Source organism: Notolabrus celidotus, chromosome 22, assembly GCF_009762535.1.
Source record: "Notolabrus celidotus isolate fNotCel1 chromosome 22, fNotCel1.pri, whole genome shotgun sequence".
Lineage (NCBI taxonomy): Eukaryota > Metazoa > Chordata > Actinopteri > Labriformes > Labridae > Notolabrus > Notolabrus celidotus.
In genome coordinates this window covers 22950024-22968120 of record NC_048293.1, presented here as the reverse complement: position 1 = coordinate 22968120, position 18097 = coordinate 22950024, and the positions used below count along the sequence as shown (strand labels likewise).

Genomic DNA, 18097 nt, shown 5'->3' with positions numbered 1-18097 from the left:
GAGGAAAGAAATAGTGTGCTGCACAAAGACCAAACAACAGCATTTAGAACAAATACACAGGTCTTACAGAAACAATGCAAAGTCACAAACACAGAGAATAAGAGAAGAGCTCCAGGTCTCTAGGGGGCGCTGCAGTAGAGCAGGTAATTATGAACAGAAGAGAGTGAGGAGGACCAGAAACTGTCTTTACCCACTTCATGTTTATTTTAACTTGATGAGACACTGACAGTAGCTGCACGGCTAATGCACACACTGTATTCAGAGTTAGTTAAAAGCTGCAACTCCAGTCCAGCTCCCCCCTGAGTTAAGAACATATATGAATAACTCTCATCCTTGTTTGCAGGTATAACCACGGTGCTGACCATGACCACCATCAATACCCACCTGAGGGAGACTCTACCCAAGATCCCCTACGTCAAGGCCATTGACATTTACCTGATGGGCTGCTTCGTCTTCGTTTTTCTGGCCTTGCTGGAGTACGCCTTCGTCAACTACATCTTCTTTGGTCGAGGGCCGCACCTGCAGAAGAAGGTGGCTGAGAAGGCGGCCAAGTCCAACAACGAGAACAAGAGCAGACTGGAGAGCAACAAAGTGCAGGTGGGAAAGGCTCTGCAGTCCTTCAAGTGTTCCTCCTGCTAACAGGACTGTTTCTGTAAAATCATGGACAGCATTTTGTAGCTATGTCCTTTTCTTTGTGTTTGAAGAGAGACAGTGCCTGGAACTAATAGACACGGATCAGAACCTTTTAATGTAGAGGAAAATGAACTTTGAGGTGTGAAATAAGGAACAAAGAATGTGGCTAACACCAGCAGAGCTACTAAGAAACAGAATGGCTGTCTGCAGTAGTAGTCCTCTCCCCAGATCTTCCCCTGCTAAGCCTAAGAATAAATCATTTCCCTGGGAGATGGGGGGAGTGATAGCCGGAGCCCAGAGGCCCATGATTTGCAGTGCTACTGGCTGGCCCGAGCTAGAATCCGGGCAGAGCGCCTAATCAACCCCTGGGCTCAGTCGGACAGCAGAGGGAAGCTGTGAAAAGTAAAGTTAGCAACAAACATCCCCAAAAACAAAAGAAGAGATTTGCACCACTGCTGCAGGATGCTGGATCTCTGTCAGATGACCTAGATAACCTCTCATTAACACACAGCAGGGTAAAGGCTGGCAGTCATTCACACAGCAAGGGGCTGCAGGGAAAGCTCACTTCTCAGATGTTGTAAAACATGTAAGAGGCATTTACAACGGCAAAATGTTCTGATTCCCAAAGATACCAGCCATGCCATAATGGAGGCATACACCATCCTGCTGCACTCTCAACTTCACAGGCTTCACAGCTGAAAGCCAAATATCAGTCCTGCACATCATTTATCTTATTTCTTCTCTTTGATGAGACGTGTTCAGGCGGATTTCAGCTCCCAAAAATGGTAGATCCGTTGTACGAAGGCAAAAGTGAACGTACGCCAAGCTGAGGTCAGTCACTGGTGTTTGGGAAGGTGTTCAGATGTTTGTCTGCAGATTCAGTTTGCTCTTTGTTCTGTTTTCAGCTCTCGATCGGCGCTATCTTCTCTTTCTGCTAAAACAACACTTACTGATTCAAAGCTAGATCCGTAAGGCAACTGGACTGGTGGAAAATCTTGAATTCAACATTTTCTATCAATCTAGTTGGCTTACGGATCTAGCTTCGAATTACCATGACCTGGATGTCTGAGAACCTTCACAGACAACACTTCCTGCTTCTTTCAGACCTGAAGGAAGTTATGACCATACACAGTGTCGCCTGTCGTTTCGTGCCCTCACCTTCAATGTCTCCCTCCTCAGGTCGACGCTCATGGCAACATCCTGCTGACCAACCTCACCAGTGAGATGAGCGGAGCAGATATGATGGGCGCTCTCAACGACCCCCGGGCCACCATGTTCTCCTATGACAGCGCCAGCATACAGTATCGCAAACCCATGACCAGTCGAGACCTGTACGGACGGCCGACCATGGACCGACCAATGGGCCACAAGAAGGGCAGGTTGCGAAGGAGGGCCTCGCAGCTCAAAGTCAAGATCCCGGACCTCACGGATGTCAACGCCATAGACAAGTGGTCCCGTGTTGTTTTTCCAATCGCTTTCACCTTCTTCAACCTAGTCTACTGGCTCTACTACGTCCACTAGAGCGGCGGTGGCGAGCCTGTGTGGCAGCACCGCCGCTCATGATGGGTTTGAAAAGCTACCTAGGTCTTGTACAGGGATGAAACTAGAGGAGCATTCAGTCCATTTGTATAAATCCGGTTCTGGAATGAGTAGAACTGGATCTCTTTTCAATGTAAATACAATTGAATATATATATAAAATATATATATAATACATACAGAGGTATAATTTATTAAAAATCACTTTTGCTGTACTCGTCCACACAAAATAGATATAGATAAAATATAATACAGATTTTAAGACACAGTAAAGGTTCACAGCTATGTCCAAACTTGCCAAACAGACTTTGGGGACTCCAACTTTACTGGCAATGATCTTTGATATGATCTATTTCTTTTTCTTACCTTCTGTTATCTCACTTTTTGCATGTGAATGAAACACACATTTTATTTGCTTATAGGAAAAAAAGAGAAAACGAAGCCCAAAACAAAACAAGTAGACAACAACAAAAACACTTTTTACAAGATCTCGTGCTCATTCAGCCGATTAGCATAAGCCGTATGGTTGAACTTCATCGTAACGGAGTCGTCTTTCTTTGGTTTTCGCTTGGGTATGTATCATTGTGCTGAAATCCTTTTGCACTGTTAACCAAACTCGGTTTCTTTCTGTTTCCGTAAAGAGAAAAAAAAAAAGAAGAAGAAAAGCTTTGCATGGCTCTCGGGGCCACTCTGTATTATATTCATTATACTGTATGCTTTCGAACAATCATTGCATTTAAGGTTAGTACAGGGCCGATGTTAATTGGAACTCCACACTTATTTCTCAAAAGCAGAGTGTAGTCAAATTTATACCTATGATATTCTCACACCTGGGACAATGTACAATGTGAAAACTCTTTAAAAGAAATCAGGTAAAGACTGACCAATGATGTCACCACATGTCGAAAAATCTCACTAACAATTCAAGCCCTGATAAAACACGCTGCTGGTGTCGCAGGCACGGACAGTTTGTCACACTGCACACTGCACTGAGCTTCATCCGTCTTAATTTGTGGCACAAGTAAAGCTAGAAATGAGGTAAGCAGAACTCTTATTTATTTTTTACAGGGATTACCTTTAAGCTTCTTAGGCACCTTCCAAGGCTTAGGTAGTCAGGGCTTAGGACCAGCTGCAGTGCCTGAGTCCACATTTGCTCCAGGGTTCAAACTTGTGTGCAGGTACAAACAATCAGCAGAGCACAACGTGTCAAAAGAAGCCAGCCCCCCCCTCCTCCTCCTGAGAGCGGATGAAGCAAGTTTAATATTCATATGGCAGACTTCAAATAATGCAATATATATTCATCATCACCCCTGCCTACCAGTTTCCCATAACATTTAACCTTCAAGTATTTAGGGCCCGAACATTCGTCCGCTTCTTCACCAAACCCGAAACATTTCCGCTCCACAAAGACAGCGTGGTTAGCTCTCCTACACGTCTGAATGTGGACATCAAGGAGCTCATTCAGCATCAGCTCTGCACACTCAGGGCTCTGTGGTCAATTGGCAACACCGAATACTGGGGATGTAACGATACCCTCGACTCACAACGCTGGGTTCATGATGCAGGGTGTGAGGTTCACTGTTTATATGGAATAATGAAAATGTTGTGATGATTGGATTCTGCCTTTTTTGATTTCGCCTTCAGCCAAGGTTTCTGTACTTTCTGTGTTGATAACATACATGCTTTTGTTTTGAAAGGACGCTAAAGGTACCTTGTCCAGCTGGTAGCTAAAAGAACTATCAAGGATGTGTTAGCGCCCCTTACAGAGACACAACACCTTCACTTGTTTTTGAACTACTAATCGGTTAAACAAACTACTAATATTTGTATTATTGTAGACCCCAAATGTCACTCATAAGTTGTGTCGAAGCTGTAGTTCAGCCTCCCTCCACTAGCTGGGGCTGTAGCTCTGCTGCCATAACCCTCTGCAGCTCTACTACCTGGATGTAAACGAGCACGGCGCTGCGTGGTTTGTCAGTATGTTGATCTAGTAAATGGAGATAAACTTGTATGTAGGCTGTGTCTGGTTAAACTGACATATAACCACTCCACAAGAGACATGAGGAACCAGCACAGGCATGAGGACGCTAACCTGATGGGGCAGACTCTGTTGTCCCGTGTTTAAACGTGCTAAATGATGTATTTCACTAACTGTCAAGGGTTTTCGCAGCGTTAGAATTTAAATTTCTGTTTGAACAACCAGGAAATGAGTCACTTTGGAACATCCTTAGTTTGTTGTCTGTTTATCTCCCTCTCCAACTCTCCTCGCAATCCAACACAAGGAGTAGAGAGAGAAAGATGCCGTCTGCTCATTTATGGATAGCATAAAGAAGAAATGATGGTCAAACCTCCTTTGGTATCATCTATGTGTGGTGCATCCTTCACCTGCTGACACCATGTCGGCCAGCCTCTGCTCAGCCTCTGCTCAGCGACACACGTAAGAGACGAATAATAGAAGTGAAAGGCAGCTAGCGCCCCCTGCTGTATGTAGAAACAGGTGTTTATTCTTTATCTCAGTGGTTTGAATCATCCTGTAAGTCGACCAGTCGTCAACCGACCGGCGAGGTATCGTTACATCCCAACAAAAAACCATCAAAAACATCCAGTTAGCATGTGACCCGTAGTAACCCTGAAACCTTCCTCTGAGAGCTTCACCTTCTCTGACACGATGGAGGTCGTTGTTGTCGTTAGAAGTGACCATCACAACGAATCAGACATGTTAAGGTTTTGGTGTTGATGCTGCCGGTATCCAAGGGACTTGTGTGAAAGAGGAGCACAACGATTGCCCGCCTGCTTTTAAAATAAACCTGTAGCTTCTGTTTCTGTTTTCTTTCATCACCTGCTTGATTTGATGTAAGAGGCTCGTACCCCAGAGACCCAGGAGGAATGATTGTGTTGTTTGACCCATCCATCGCCCCAACGGCGTCCACGACTAGGCTCTGTTGGTCTTTTTAACTTTATCACCTAACTTCTCACATGATGCACACTCAGAGCTGCTGCTCTAAATGTGTAATAATGCAGCAGACTGATCTCAACTGGCTCAAGATGTCTTGGGTTACATAGAAATACAGTGGATTGATTCTTTGTAGGTAAAAAAAAAAAAAAAAAGGAAGAGTGATTGTTCAAAGCCAGCTCAAAGTCGACTTTCAGAAACCTGACCTTCAGAGAGTTCCCTGTTTATTCGAATAATATCACAAAGTATCGCCAAAAGTACAAGACACAGATTATAAGACGAAAAACACAATGCTACATGATACCACAGGTTTCTCAAAGACTCCCCTGTATCAGTTAAACTTTAAAAGTGTAATAAAAGTGACCTGCTTGTCTTATCAGGGCTTAAAAACAAAACAGGAAAACAAGATAGGCTTCTACAGGACACACAATAGTAGCAGTGTCCTCTCTCCTCATGGCTGAATATTGTGCCTTTTACCAAGAATCTCAATATTTTCACAGGGTTAAACTTAACTTCTATCTAGAGAGTAGAATTGAGAACAAATCATCTTGTACTTTTTTTAGATTAAGGAGAAGCAGAGACAGACGTGGACTCTTTAAGATCTTTTCTGAGGCTCTACAGTACAGAACCATTATCTAAGCGTAGATTGTAGTAAGACATTCCAGCATTATGATGACAATCTTTTGAATTCAATGCTGAAAATAATCTCCTGCAAGGTCTCCACGATGTGAGCGATGCTGTTTCTGGACCCAGAAACCGCAGGAAGGGCGGACGGAACAACAGAACGACTCGGCTTCTTTCTTCACAACAAACGACCCGGAGCAGATGGACACATGATTTCTGTGGACGGATGAACTAATGGAAGCCCTGAACAACCAGTTTGCCCACCGGCTGTGAAGGAGAGGGACATGTGCTGGACTCTTATTGTGTAAAATTACTGTACAATTTTTCTCTCATGCTCTATATGTGCTCTCAAGTGGAATGGAGAGTGGGTGTGTTTGCATGTGTGTGTCTTTCTGCTTGCTTACAGGCCAACATGAGACACTGTGCAGGACTGGTTGTGTGGATGTCTGTGTATGTGTGTGCGTGTGGGGGAGCCTATGGATGCGTGTGAAAGGGAGGAAACACAAAATATAAATTCTTTGTGTCGACTTATAGAGACTTCAAAGAATTTAGAGTTTAAATAAAATTGCTGACATCTCTACCAACAACATTAAGATGTGTCTTTTTGCCGTTTTATATGAAAAGAGGACGTTTCGGTGATGCTTTACGAACATTAAAATGCGTGGTCCGTGTAGGAACAGTTAAAGATTATTTCCGGAGGTCAGAGCGGCTCTAGTCGAGACTTTCGGTCTGTTTCTTTTGGGGTGTATTTGTTTTATTGGACAGGAGAGATGCAGAGAGCGAGGGACGACATGCAGCAAAGGGTTGCAGCTGAGGGTCTAACCAGAGACATCTGCAACCAGGACTATAACCTCTGATATGATGTGCAGCATAGACACAGCAATCACTAGTAACCCCAAAACACTTAGAGCTCCCCCTACTGGCTGGCTGCAGGACAAGTCTTAAAGCCCGCCTCCTCCATGTTTGCAAGTAAAGCCTGTTTTATACTTCTGCGTCGCCCCTGCTGGGCAACATGAGCACCACATACTTGTGCGTCGATGTGTCCGTGTCTCGCAGCAATTCTCGCTTGAGGGCAGTGTGGTCTCTCTGATAGCCGGTCGCCTTCTTCCGGCCTCGCTACGATCTCTGTTTACTTTTCCACAGCGATTCAGAGCGTGTTGTTAATCTACAGCTGATACATGTTGCTGTTTATCATACAGACATGATTACATGAAGAATAGAGAGGAGGAGATGAAATACACAGACGATGAGCGGGTATAGTCACATTTTGGAGGGGGTGCATGTCAGCTACGTGAGTAGGCCTCTGCGTAGGTACAGGACCTCCAGCGTGGATTTGACGCAGAAGTATAAATCAGGCTTTAGACTAAAAAATGAAAGTTTCTCAAACTTGTTTTCTGTCATCATAGTGAGCTTGTATCACTCTAATTAATTATTTGATGTTGAAAGATAATTGATTGATAGCTCTGTTGATAAATGAGGGCTCCTGAGTTCTTCAGAGAAAATGTGTTTTCACACCAACCCAAAATTCCAGAAACCACCCGAGTGAGCTGCATGTGTGAACGCAAATGGACACATTTTTCTATCGACTTTAACCAGAATTTTCTCTGCATGCTGAAGCAAGCGGGGTGATGGTTATGCAGCGGATGTTCTGTGTTGATCTGCTGCGTGGTTGAAAAATGCTTCTGCAGCTCGAATCTACATCAGAGGCCATCAGCTGCATTTCTTTCCAATGATTTGGAGCACAGATTGTCAATGATCGACGCAAACACAACAGTAAAGTTATGCACAGACACATGTACAAGAAGATGAGAGGGACGCAAAATAAATCAAACATATTGAAGGGTAAAATAAAAGATTATGCTTTTTTAATCTGGGATAAGATTGTTAAACGTAACACCGTGATTTTCCAGAGCTCAACACGAGAGTTGTTGAACTTTCGGTCACTGTGTCTTCTTTAAACAGAGACCAGAACCTGTTCTGCTGTGGACTGGACCCGCCTGAAGGACCTTCAGCGTTTTATGGGTAAGTTAAGTGTGTGTTGTGGTTAGCGGTTGGGGTGTGACATCATCCTGTATTTTGGCACCACGTCTCACATGAGAAGGAGATGGAGGTGAAGCTAAACCAGAGATCCCCAAATGAAATCTCTCTGAGTTTGATGCTGCTAATGAGACCTGCTTCCCCTTTAGTCCTCACCTATTGGACTAAAACTGTTCCATCAGAGAGGAGTGCTGGTGTATCTGCCTGTCATTGAGAAGCTGCTGTAAGCGTTTCAGACCACCAGAGGTTGCTGTGTTTGCATGAAGCCTTAGAGCTTCTCCAGGATTCATCTACCCGTTAAGAGCGTGACGTCAAAGTAAAACATTCCCTCTCTGGATCTGATGAACGTCCTTTCTGCTTTTTGCAGAGTGGGTTAAAAACATTCTGTGTCTCATCACCGAGGGAGGACAAATGAACCAAGTCTTTCACAAGTTTAACAATAAGAGCTGGATCCAGGCCAGCACTGACTCATCATGTTTTATCTCCAGCTGAATGCTGCAGACTCGGAGCGCTGCTGTCTTTACAGAGACTGAAGGTCTGCAGACGAGCTGTGCAGGCTACAAGAGATGCCATTAGTCCAGTTAGCATGTGTGCAGCTGACGGCAGCAGAGCTCATTCTCATGATTAATGTGAAGCTCTGGAGTGAAGACTGATGCCATTAGCACATTTAGCTCCACTCTGCCTGTCGGCAGTTTGTGCCTTTTCACATTATTAATCATACAGCTGGCTGTCTCATCGACTGGAAGGCTGCAGCCCGGACACAAACGTCACACCTGGACTGACCCAGAGCATGCTGGAAACTCTCTGCCTCCTTTTGCATTTCATTGTTTTACATCTCTTTCTGTTTGATGGCTGCTTTTTGAACTCAGTGATGAAATCTTCAGTTTTCAGGTCATTCTTACATCAACACGAGGACATTAAGCTGTTTATCTTGTTATAGGGGAGGAAGGATTCACTGTTTAGAATCTGAATGCATCCTGCTGCAGCACTCTGGGTACTGACGAGACCTTGGAACAGAGAGCACATCTCTCCTGTGTTAGCTTCTCTACACTGGCTCCCCATAAAACCTAGACTAGAATTTAAAATCCTTCTTCTGACCTATATAGCTCTTAATGATCAGACACCTTCGTATCTTAAAGAGCTCATAGTGCCCTATTACCCCTCTAGAACGCTACGCTCCCAACATGCAGGCCTGCTTATCGTACCTAAAGTCTCTGAAAGTAGTATGGGAGGTAGAGCCTTCAGTCATCAGGCCCCTCTCCTTTGGAATCATCTATCAGTCAGGGTCTGGGAGGCAGATACCCTCTCTACTTTTAAAAGTAGTCTTCAAACTTTCCTTTTTGATAAAGCTTATAGTTAGAGCTGATTCAGGCTTGGGCTAGCTCTTAGTGATGCTGCTATAGACTTAGACTGATACACTGGGATCCTGTCTTTCCCTCTCTCTCCTCTCTCATCCTGTCTCTCACTTTAACTCTTCCTGTCCCATTAAAGTTACTAACCATAGACCTTTCTGGAGTCCCTGAGCTCCCTTGTCTCGTAGGTTCCTCTGGATCTCTGCCGTAGATTCCTTTTTGGGTCTGTTATTCATCCTTTCTTTCTTTCTTTCTTACTTACTTTCTTACTTTCTTTCTTTCTCTCCTTTCTTTTCTTTCTTGCTTTCTTTACTTTTTTATTCCTTGTTACCTTTTTCTTTCTTTCATTATTTCCTTCCTTCTTTCTTTCTCTTTTATTCCTTTTCCCTTTCATTCCTTCTTTTTCTTCCATTCCTCTTTCCTTTCATTCCTTTCTTTCTCTCTTTTCTTCATTCCTTTTTTCTCTTTTCTTCATTCTTTCTTTCTTTCATTCCATCTTTCTTGCTTTCTTTGCTTCTTTCTCTTTTTTCTTCCTCATTACTTTTTCCTTTCTTTCATTTCTTCTTTTTTTCCCACTTTCTCTTTCTTTCCATGTTTTTCTTATCCCGTCCTTTCCTTCTGTCATTCCTTCAAAATGTATTCTCCTCTTTTTCTTTCTTTAACTCTTCCTCTCTTCTCTCTTTTCTTAGACCTTTCTGGAGTCCCTGAGCTCCCTTGTCTCGTAGGTTCCTCTGGATTTCTGCTGCTGTGAACGTGCCAGACTCCAGCGGCTACAACTACTACTATCCGTCTCTCCACTATCATCTCTCTCTCTCCTCATCTCCTTCTATCCCTCTCTCCAAGACGGTCTCAGCAGATGTGTGTCTAACATGAGTCTGGTCCTGCTGGAGGTTTCTGCCTGTTAAAGGAAGTTTGTCCTTGCCACTGTAACAACAACAACTAATGCCTACATGTCATGTGTGATTCATGTGACACTGTTAAAAGTGTGTGAAGGTCATGTTGGACACTTCTTGTACCTTGACGTGTAAACCCATAAGACCACGTCACTGCAGGATGTTTGAAGTCAAAACATGTCAAGGTAAAAAAGAAAACACTGATTTCATTACAAGAACTGTTTCACTTTAATCCAATGTGCCAGAGCAAGTGAACCTTTCTGTGCCAGGGTCATGACTCAGGTAACATGTTGACTCAGTATCATAGTTATATAAAGGTACCCTGTTAGTCTACCATCTGTAAAACAGAGATACTTTTTAAAGTTAACACAAAAGAATGGAAAGGAAAAGACATTTATTTTGACATACTCATAACACAAGACCACATTACAACACAAACTGAAAGTGTTCAGTTGCTCGATTACAACAGAACTTGTAACTTCTGCATAACACTCATTTTATAACCAGCATGTGAAGTCAACTCTCCTCAACTTTCTGCAGACGTGAAATCTTAAACTTCCAGCACAGTCTTCCTCTCATTTCAGCTGCAGCACCACCTGAAAGACACACATACATATAATCACTGTCATCTCATTTACAGAGGTTGGTGTGTTTTAGAGATCTGCCCTCAAGTGGTTAAACATGTTCATACAGCTTTAAAGAGACAGAGCAGAGCTGTTTTAGGGTTACTTTTCTGTTAAGAAAAACACGACATACATTAATACGTTGTTTTTTCATCACCCAAAAAATATGGCATGCTATAGTATGTTGTTTTTTGTCATCTAAAAATGGGACATACTATAATCCAAAATGCAGCCAATCTGATTTTAATAGGCACAGCAAAATATCAACACATCACTCCTGTCCTCACCAGCTTACATTGGCTGCCAGTTTTTTATCGTGTCGATTTTAAGATCTTATTGATTACTTTAACATTTTTAAATGGACAGGCCCCAAACTATTTAAGTGACCTTTTAACCCCCTATGTGCCTAGGCATCCCCTCAGGTCTGTGGATGCATCTCTGCTGGTTGTGCCAAGATCCCGCCTTAAAGGTGACATATTACGCTCTTTTTCATCAAAATATATCACTCTAAGAGGTCCCCAAAACATGTCTTTAAACTTTATGCTCAAAAAACACTTTGAAATCAGATTTTGGTCTGCCTGTAAACCCCTCTTTATCAGCCTGACGGAGAGGCGCCTGCAGCAGGACCTTTCTGAACCATTGGTCACAGATTTAGTGTTTCTTGTTGTTTTATTTGTCAGCATGTCGACGTGTGTCTTGGTACACAGCAACGAACATGTAGCTATGCGGCTACGCTAACTAGCGCTAGCACTTTTCCATGAAAAATAAAAATCATCCACTAGATCTTCAAATCTGCAGACGTGGGGAGTAAAACCGACCTTTGTGTTTATTAAGACAGCCTACAACTAGCATGCCTCCCTCCTAAGCTCCTTGTTAGCACACGTGTGTGCATGTAATGAAAAACAGAGGAGGGGTTGAGTTGTATTTTATACAGTCTATGGGCTGAACAAGCTCCGAGCTCTGACTTCCGTTACAGACCGGATGGCGTTATGACTTATGAAAAACACGGCTGGTTTCAGCACACCTACAGAAAGGTGAAGAAATCAAAACAGGGGCAGAATGGATTTTTTTTCTTTTTCGGGGGGTTTGTAGACATGCCAGGGACACATATTTCAGGTAGAGAACCATTAAAAAGTCGATTTTGCATGATATGTCACCTTTAAAACACAAGGTGACCGAGCATTTTCAATCAGAGCTCCAAGTTTGTGGAACTCCCTACCACTGACGATTAGACAGTCCACAACCTTAACTGATTTTAAATCCTCACTAAAAACATTTTTATATGAGAAGGCATTTCTCCACCCCTAACTCTTTAATTTGCTCTGCATTCAGATGTCTTGTTTTGCTTCTGTCTTTTTTCTCCCCCGTTTGCACCGTTTTTTATGCTTTGTAATTCTCTGCTTTTTTGTTGTGAAGCACTTTGTAACCTTGTTAAGAAAAGTGCTATATAAATAAAGTTTATTATTATTATGTTGTTTTTTTCATAAAAAAATAAGGCATACTATATATAGCATGTTGTTTATGTCATCAAAAAATAAGGGATTCTATAGTATGTTGTTTTTTTCTTAAGTTTTCAGACTGTGTGCAGTCTGATTTGGAGTGTGTGTCTGTGTGTGTTAACTTCTCCTGACAGTGATGTCTGATCTGCAGCTGACTGCACCATGTTTTGTTTTCATAACACAAAAACCTGACTTCAGCCCGTGACAATAGCTCCACCTAGTGTTTGTTCTCTGTAACTGTGGAATAAACAGGAGGCTGTTTATATGCTCCTACAGTCACATCATAATGTGCTATAATATCTACATATCTTCAGAATATTAAACTACATCCAAACAATGACTCAGTGAGGACGTTCAGTCGACCTAGCAAGAGGTAAAGAGTCGGGCCTTTAGCTTTCTTGCTAACAGCTCCTGTGTTCCTTTACCTGTCTGTGCTTAAATTCACACACACACACGATATCTGTTATCTACAATAGGATTGGCCTCCTGAACCCAGTCACCACTACATTGGTTAAGGAATCTTGGGAGGATGATCTGGGGACAAGTATTCCAGATAGCTAGTGGAGAGACATTTTAAAACTGGTCCACTCATCGTCTGTATGTGCAAGGCATGGCCTAATGCAGTGCAAGATACTCCACAAAGCAAACTTCACCAATGCTAGATTGGTTAAAACATATACAAGTCATAGTGATGCTTGCAACTGTGTTAAAGATCTCCGGCTGACCATTTACACACGTTCTGGACATGCCCAAAACTCACCGACTTCTTGTCCACTATTTTTGATACTCTCGGTCAAGCTCTTGATATGTCTTTAACACCAAACCCTCTGACTGCTCTGTTCGGTCTCCTGCTGACAGAAAATGTACCCTCTACTGTTCATCCCATCATTGCCTTCACCACCTTACTGGCCAGGCGCTCTATCCTTTTTAAATGGAAGCTTCTGTCAGCGGGAGACTCACAATAGATTGTTACAGGACGTCTTACACTGTTTAAAATTGGAGAAGCTAAGGTTCTTACAGAAAGCGTCTCTAACATCCTTCAGCAAGACTTGGGGCGCCCTAATAAGCCTTATTAGAGACAACTCTCTATCACTCCTGATGATGCTGGAGACACAGCGTGAGCAGAGTTAACCGCTGGAGAGAGAACCAACCCTTTTTTGTTTATTTATGTATTTATTATCGTTGTTATTCATTTTACTAACTGTTGAACTGTAAGTTATGCTACTTATGTTCGTTCTGTGTCTACTTGTATTGTTTACTAGCATCTATAATAAGACGGTCGCTAATGGACAACAAGCAGGATAACAGGGATTTATTTTCTATTGTCTGCTTTGTCTTGTTTTTCTGTTTAATTGGGGATTTTTGTTCTATCCTATGCAGATACTCTGACTTATCTTACTCTTGTGTGACATTTTTTTGCACTGTCTGCAAAAATCTAATAAAAAGATATGAAAAAAATAAATAAAAAATACACACACACACACACACACACACACACACACACACACACATACCTTATTAGCAGCCTCTAGTGAACTGATGAGCGTGTTCAACTCGTCTCTGTTCATCTCCATGGTGCAGGAGCGCAGGCCCGTGTTCTCTCTCACATCCAGACTGAGGCTGAGCAGAGGAGTGTGCAGGGACGAGATCTTATCACTGGACAGAGCTAACTGCAGGACGAGCACAGGGACAGGGGCAGGAGATACAGGAGTTAATTTAGACACAGCAGCGGGGCATGAACAGTCTGTGCAGAAAGGACTTAATGCTGAGAGCATGAACATAGAGTGTAGATGTGTTTCTACAGGAGCAGGATATTTTCTTGAAAAATAAAATCTCTGACTGGTTTGTAAAATGTGAATATTCTCTCATGCTCAAAGACATCTAGCTGAACTTATTTTGGTGTAGGTGGAAACATGCTTCACCATTTTAAGACAGTATTTTTTCTTCCTTTAGACAAAACAACCACTACGGTGCTCAAAGCTTTAAATTCTTGTTGGTTGCAGCTTTAATTTTCCTGATAAAATGCATGTAAACGTAAGAAGCGAGCAGTCAAGACTTTAAGTCACCTTCAGCTGCCAGTCGAAGTCCTGCAGTGTGGCAGAGGAGATGGAGTTGGTTCTGTCCTGCAGAGCGCGGCGGATCTCCTCCCGTCGGGCTCTCAGTACACTCAGCACAGTGTCTGCATGACTGCTGCTGCTCATCCCTGACAGCCCGGCCAGGACCTACACACAGACACACGGGGAGAGCTGAGAAACCGACCCCAGAACAGGTATTCACTGATGCGACTACTGTACAACCCAGATGATCTTTAACTACAGCATGAAGTAGAAAAATAGATCTGCCTTCTGAAGAGACTGTGCAGATACACGAGTCAGAACATAGCCTCTAAATCATAAAGTAAAAGTCTGAATGCAATGATTTAAAATATTAAAAACAGCGTCTTTCTGCTTGAGCTGGAAGAGTTGTGCTTTCTTGCCTCTTCATCGGAGCTGTTGTTCCCCACTGCCACGCGGAAGAAGGCTGTGAGGGAGTTCAGGAGGTCCAGCCACTCCTCCAAGCTCCAGGTGGCGCTGTAGTCCTTCCGGCGTGGAGGCTCCCGACCACAGAGTCCATCCACCACCCTGTGACACAGCTACACAGAAGAAAACACTGCAATGATTCAAACACTTTGAAGCTCCTTTCGAAGGTGGAAACTGAGGATTAACATTTGAACAGGATTCAAAATGTTTAGAAAACTTAAAACAGGATGTGCAAATTTAGTTGACTAAAGAATAACGCGCCATCACCCTCGCTAGCTGGCACCAAACTAGTCGGATAAACTATTCATACTTTTATTATTCTAGATCTGGAATGTAAGTCATATGTGGTGTATAGTTTGGAGAGTTTAGAGAGAGAGAGAGAGAGAGAGAGAGAGAGAGAGAGAGAGAGATGGTTTGAAGATTTAGGAGTGAGGAGAGGACAGGTAAGACGGAGCCATCTAGAAAGAGGGGAATTAGGTGCAAACCTACATTTAAGCTGGTGCGGACTTGGCTTTATGGTTAAGTTGCACACCCTTGCAATATCTGGCCCGGGTTTGTGCACAACTTGCAGCTTTCTTACCGCATTTTTTCCCCCACTTTTTTCCCCACTCTCCCAGTTTCTACACTGTCCTCTCCTCTATAAATAAAACATTCTTAATATGTGTGTTATCGTAGAAATATCAATTTAAAGCTGCTGTGAGGAACTTTTGTTTTGTATCGATTCTGGCGCCCCCTTGTGGACAAAACGATACCTCTTCTCTCTTGTCCTATACATGCAAAAGTAGTGTTTTCAACAAAAAACTCATCCTGTTGTCTTTTAACAGTCCACTTTATCAGGCCATGAGATTATTTTCCATGAAAACAGTCAAATAAAGGCTATTTCTGAAGCAAGATGTCCATCAGCTGGTCTGACACCTACCCCCTCAGGGCGGTTTCAGGCATTAAATATGACAACAAAGAAGGTGTCAGTGTTGCTGCTGATGGTCTTGTTTGCTATTGAAGGTCATAAAGAGACATCAGTATCATTTTCAGTCTGTTTCTCAGCCAGTTCAAAACTCCTCACAGGACCTTTAATATGAAATAAGGATTAACACTTTTTTTTAAATTACTGTTAATCAAACTTTGGATCAGTTAAGAGATAAGGTAAAAAATATATATAGAGAGAGGGGAGTAAAATGTGTTTTAAAGCCAGTTAAAAATCCCTTACTGTAGCTTTAACATGTGCACACTTTACCAGGTGGAAATACAAAAGTCTCCCTTCATTTAACAATTAAATCATATTTAATATTTAGCATGTCACGTCAAGGTGATCAAAAGCAGAACAAACCAAAGGATTGTATTAATCCTAATTATTTAAATATTTAATAATTTACTGAAACTCCGTTTGAGAACTCTTTCCTAAACTCTTTCAGATTATATTATTAATCTTAATTTGTGACCAGCTGTTTCATGAATCATTTCAAACCCTGAATATTCCTCATCGTGCATCAAGAGCTCTGTTACTCACTCTGAGACTCTCTCCCGCAGGTAGCCTGCTCAGTGAATCCACCATGTTTCCATCTGCTTCCGCATGACGATCAGCTGACTGCGGTCACGTGGCAAACTAAGCTGCGTTCACGTGATCCGGAAAAATCAGCTTCATCACATCAAATGGCTTCACAGCGTGGACAGTTTATGCTAACACATGGAAATACCCTGCTGTAGTTGTTTTTTTAGGTGTATTCATGTGTGTTCTGGGATGGAGGATGCACTAACATTTACTTCAGTGACTTAAATGTAGAAAACCTGAACTCCATTCAAGATCAGGGTGTTTTTCTCTGACCTTCAGGGTCCACTCGAAGGCAACACACAGTCAGCTGTTCTGAATTGTAATTTTCTAAATATTAAATTCTACTTCACAAAGCCTTTAAAGCTTTTCAATACATAACCGACTGTTATATTAAAGCTAAATCATTCCAAATAATAACTCTATTGATTTTAACTCTGTGTGTTTTCCTCCTCATGTTGATTTCAGGTTGAATTGAACACTTTGTGGAGGAGGTTCTGCAGCTCTGCGCTCCAGGGGGGGGAAGTGAACTGTTCGCAGCAGCTTGTGTTTCACATCCTGTTTCGTGCTGCAGGCTGGCTGTTGATGAGATCTCCTGACAAACACTGGTGTGACTGTTGCGACAACAGGCAGGCGACGGAGAGGAGCAGCAGGTAAGCTTTGTCTTCGTCTGTGTGTAGTTTGATGCAGGGAGCAGGTTCCTGTATTCATTACTGTAAAGGTGAATCTGCAGAGGAGGGGTGGGCTCAGGTGACTCTCCTGTAGAGACACCCTGCTGCTGCTAGGAAGGTTATCGAGCAGAGATAAGGCTAAACACACTGAGATAAAGAGCCAAGGGTCTGCCTATTTATTCTGTCTGCTTGAAATGAGGCTCAGTGAGAAAGCCTGCAGAGAAATTAAGTTTGCAGTTTCAATCTGTTAGTTTTAAAGCCTTAAGTTGAAGTCCTTGTATCATAGAGCCTGAACCATCTTAAGATAAGATATGATAAGATATTACTTTATTGATCCCCTGGGAGGAAATTCACTTGTTACAGCAACCCAGACATGAGTACAATCAATAAGAAGTTTCAATAAATAAAATAAAATAAAATAAGTAAAAATAAAAATAGATAAATAAAGCTAGAATACAATTTAGATATATACAATGTTACAATGGAATTTAAATTAAGTAGCAGTAATTACAGGCAGTATTAAAAATTATTCAGTTGTGACAGGTTGACATGGTGTGATTATGGTTGGTAATGACAGATTCAGCAATAAGTAAAAATAAATATGGGTATGTAATATGATCGTGAGTTGTAGTTACAATAATAATGTAATATAAAATAATATAATATGGCAAAGATAATCATAATACAGTATATTATGCATTATAATGCCAGCAGCAGTCAAGAGAGTCAGTTGATGAGATGATGGAGTGTGACAGACAATGCAGGGATGGTATGGATCTGTTCATGGAGGGGGGTCAGTGGTCAGTGTGGTGCAGTCTGTGGCCTCCGTTACTGTTAAACAGTCTGATGGCGGTGGGCACAAAGGAGCGCCTGAAGCGTTCAGTCTTGCACCGTGGTGGAATGGAATCTTAGCCTTAAAGCTGGATTTATAGAAACCTCACAGAATAATGTGAGGCATGCACCTGCCTCACCTGGGACGAGGTGGATTGATGGTGCTGCAGGTGCTGCAGGTGAGCTCCTTTTTAAAAACCACCATGATCAGACCACCTGTAGCCTGGTGCTAAGTCCTGTAGCACAACAGCAAAGTGTCATGTTGGGAGTATGCTTCAACAGTATGTATACACTACTGTACCAGTCAAAAGTTTGGAAACACCTTCTCATTCAAGGATTTGTATTTATTTTAATTATTTGAGTAGATTAATACTGAAG

General features: G+C 42.4%; 4 protein-coding genes across 8 annotated transcripts in view; 2 read left to right on the top strand and 2 right to left on the bottom strand.

Moving 5' to 3' along the window:
- gabrb1 (gamma-aminobutyric acid type A receptor subunit beta1) overlaps positions 1-6313 on the top strand; it is a 51951-nt gene extending 45638 nt beyond the window's left edge. Inside the window, exons 8-10 of one of the 2 annotated variants that reach the window (XM_034675058.1) lie at positions 344-597; positions 1813-3209; positions 5841-6313. In XM_034675058.1, coding sequence (XP_034530949.1) covers positions 344-597; positions 1813-2154 — 596 coding nt within the window. In that variant the 3' untranslated portion in view covers positions 2155-3209; positions 5841-6313. Of the gene's footprint in view, positions 1-343; positions 598-1812; positions 4127-5840 lie in introns of those variants that run through there. The other variant, XM_034675056.1, reaches the window with a different exon arrangement.
- LOC117806222 (NLR family CARD domain-containing protein 3-like) overlaps positions 1-18097 on the bottom strand; it is a 435740-nt gene that overhangs the window by 387066 nt on the left and 30577 nt on the right. The window lies entirely within an intron of this gene.
- Positions 10235-16311, bottom strand: commd8 (COMM domain containing 8). The gene is made up of 5 exons (XM_034675069.1): positions 16179-16311; positions 14629-14784; positions 14219-14374; positions 13667-13822; positions 10235-10626 (listed from the first exon to the last, which is right to left on the bottom strand). Exons 1-5 carry the CDS (start codon positions 16221-16223, stop codon positions 10606-10608), a joined length of 534 nt encoding a protein of 177 aa, XP_034530960.1. The 5' UTR covers positions 16224-16311; the 3' UTR covers positions 10235-10605.
- The window catches only part of atp10d (ATPase phospholipid transporting 10D), a 22926-nt gene continuing 21084 nt past the window's right edge, over positions 16256-18097 (top strand). The window contains exons 1-2 of one of the 2 annotated variants that reach the window (XM_034675022.1): positions 16256-16539; positions 16686-16870. The gene's annotated coding sequence lies outside the window, so the exon portion shown is untranslated. Of the gene's footprint in view, positions 16871-18097 lie in introns of both variants that reach the window. The other variant, XM_034675023.1, reaches the window with a different exon arrangement.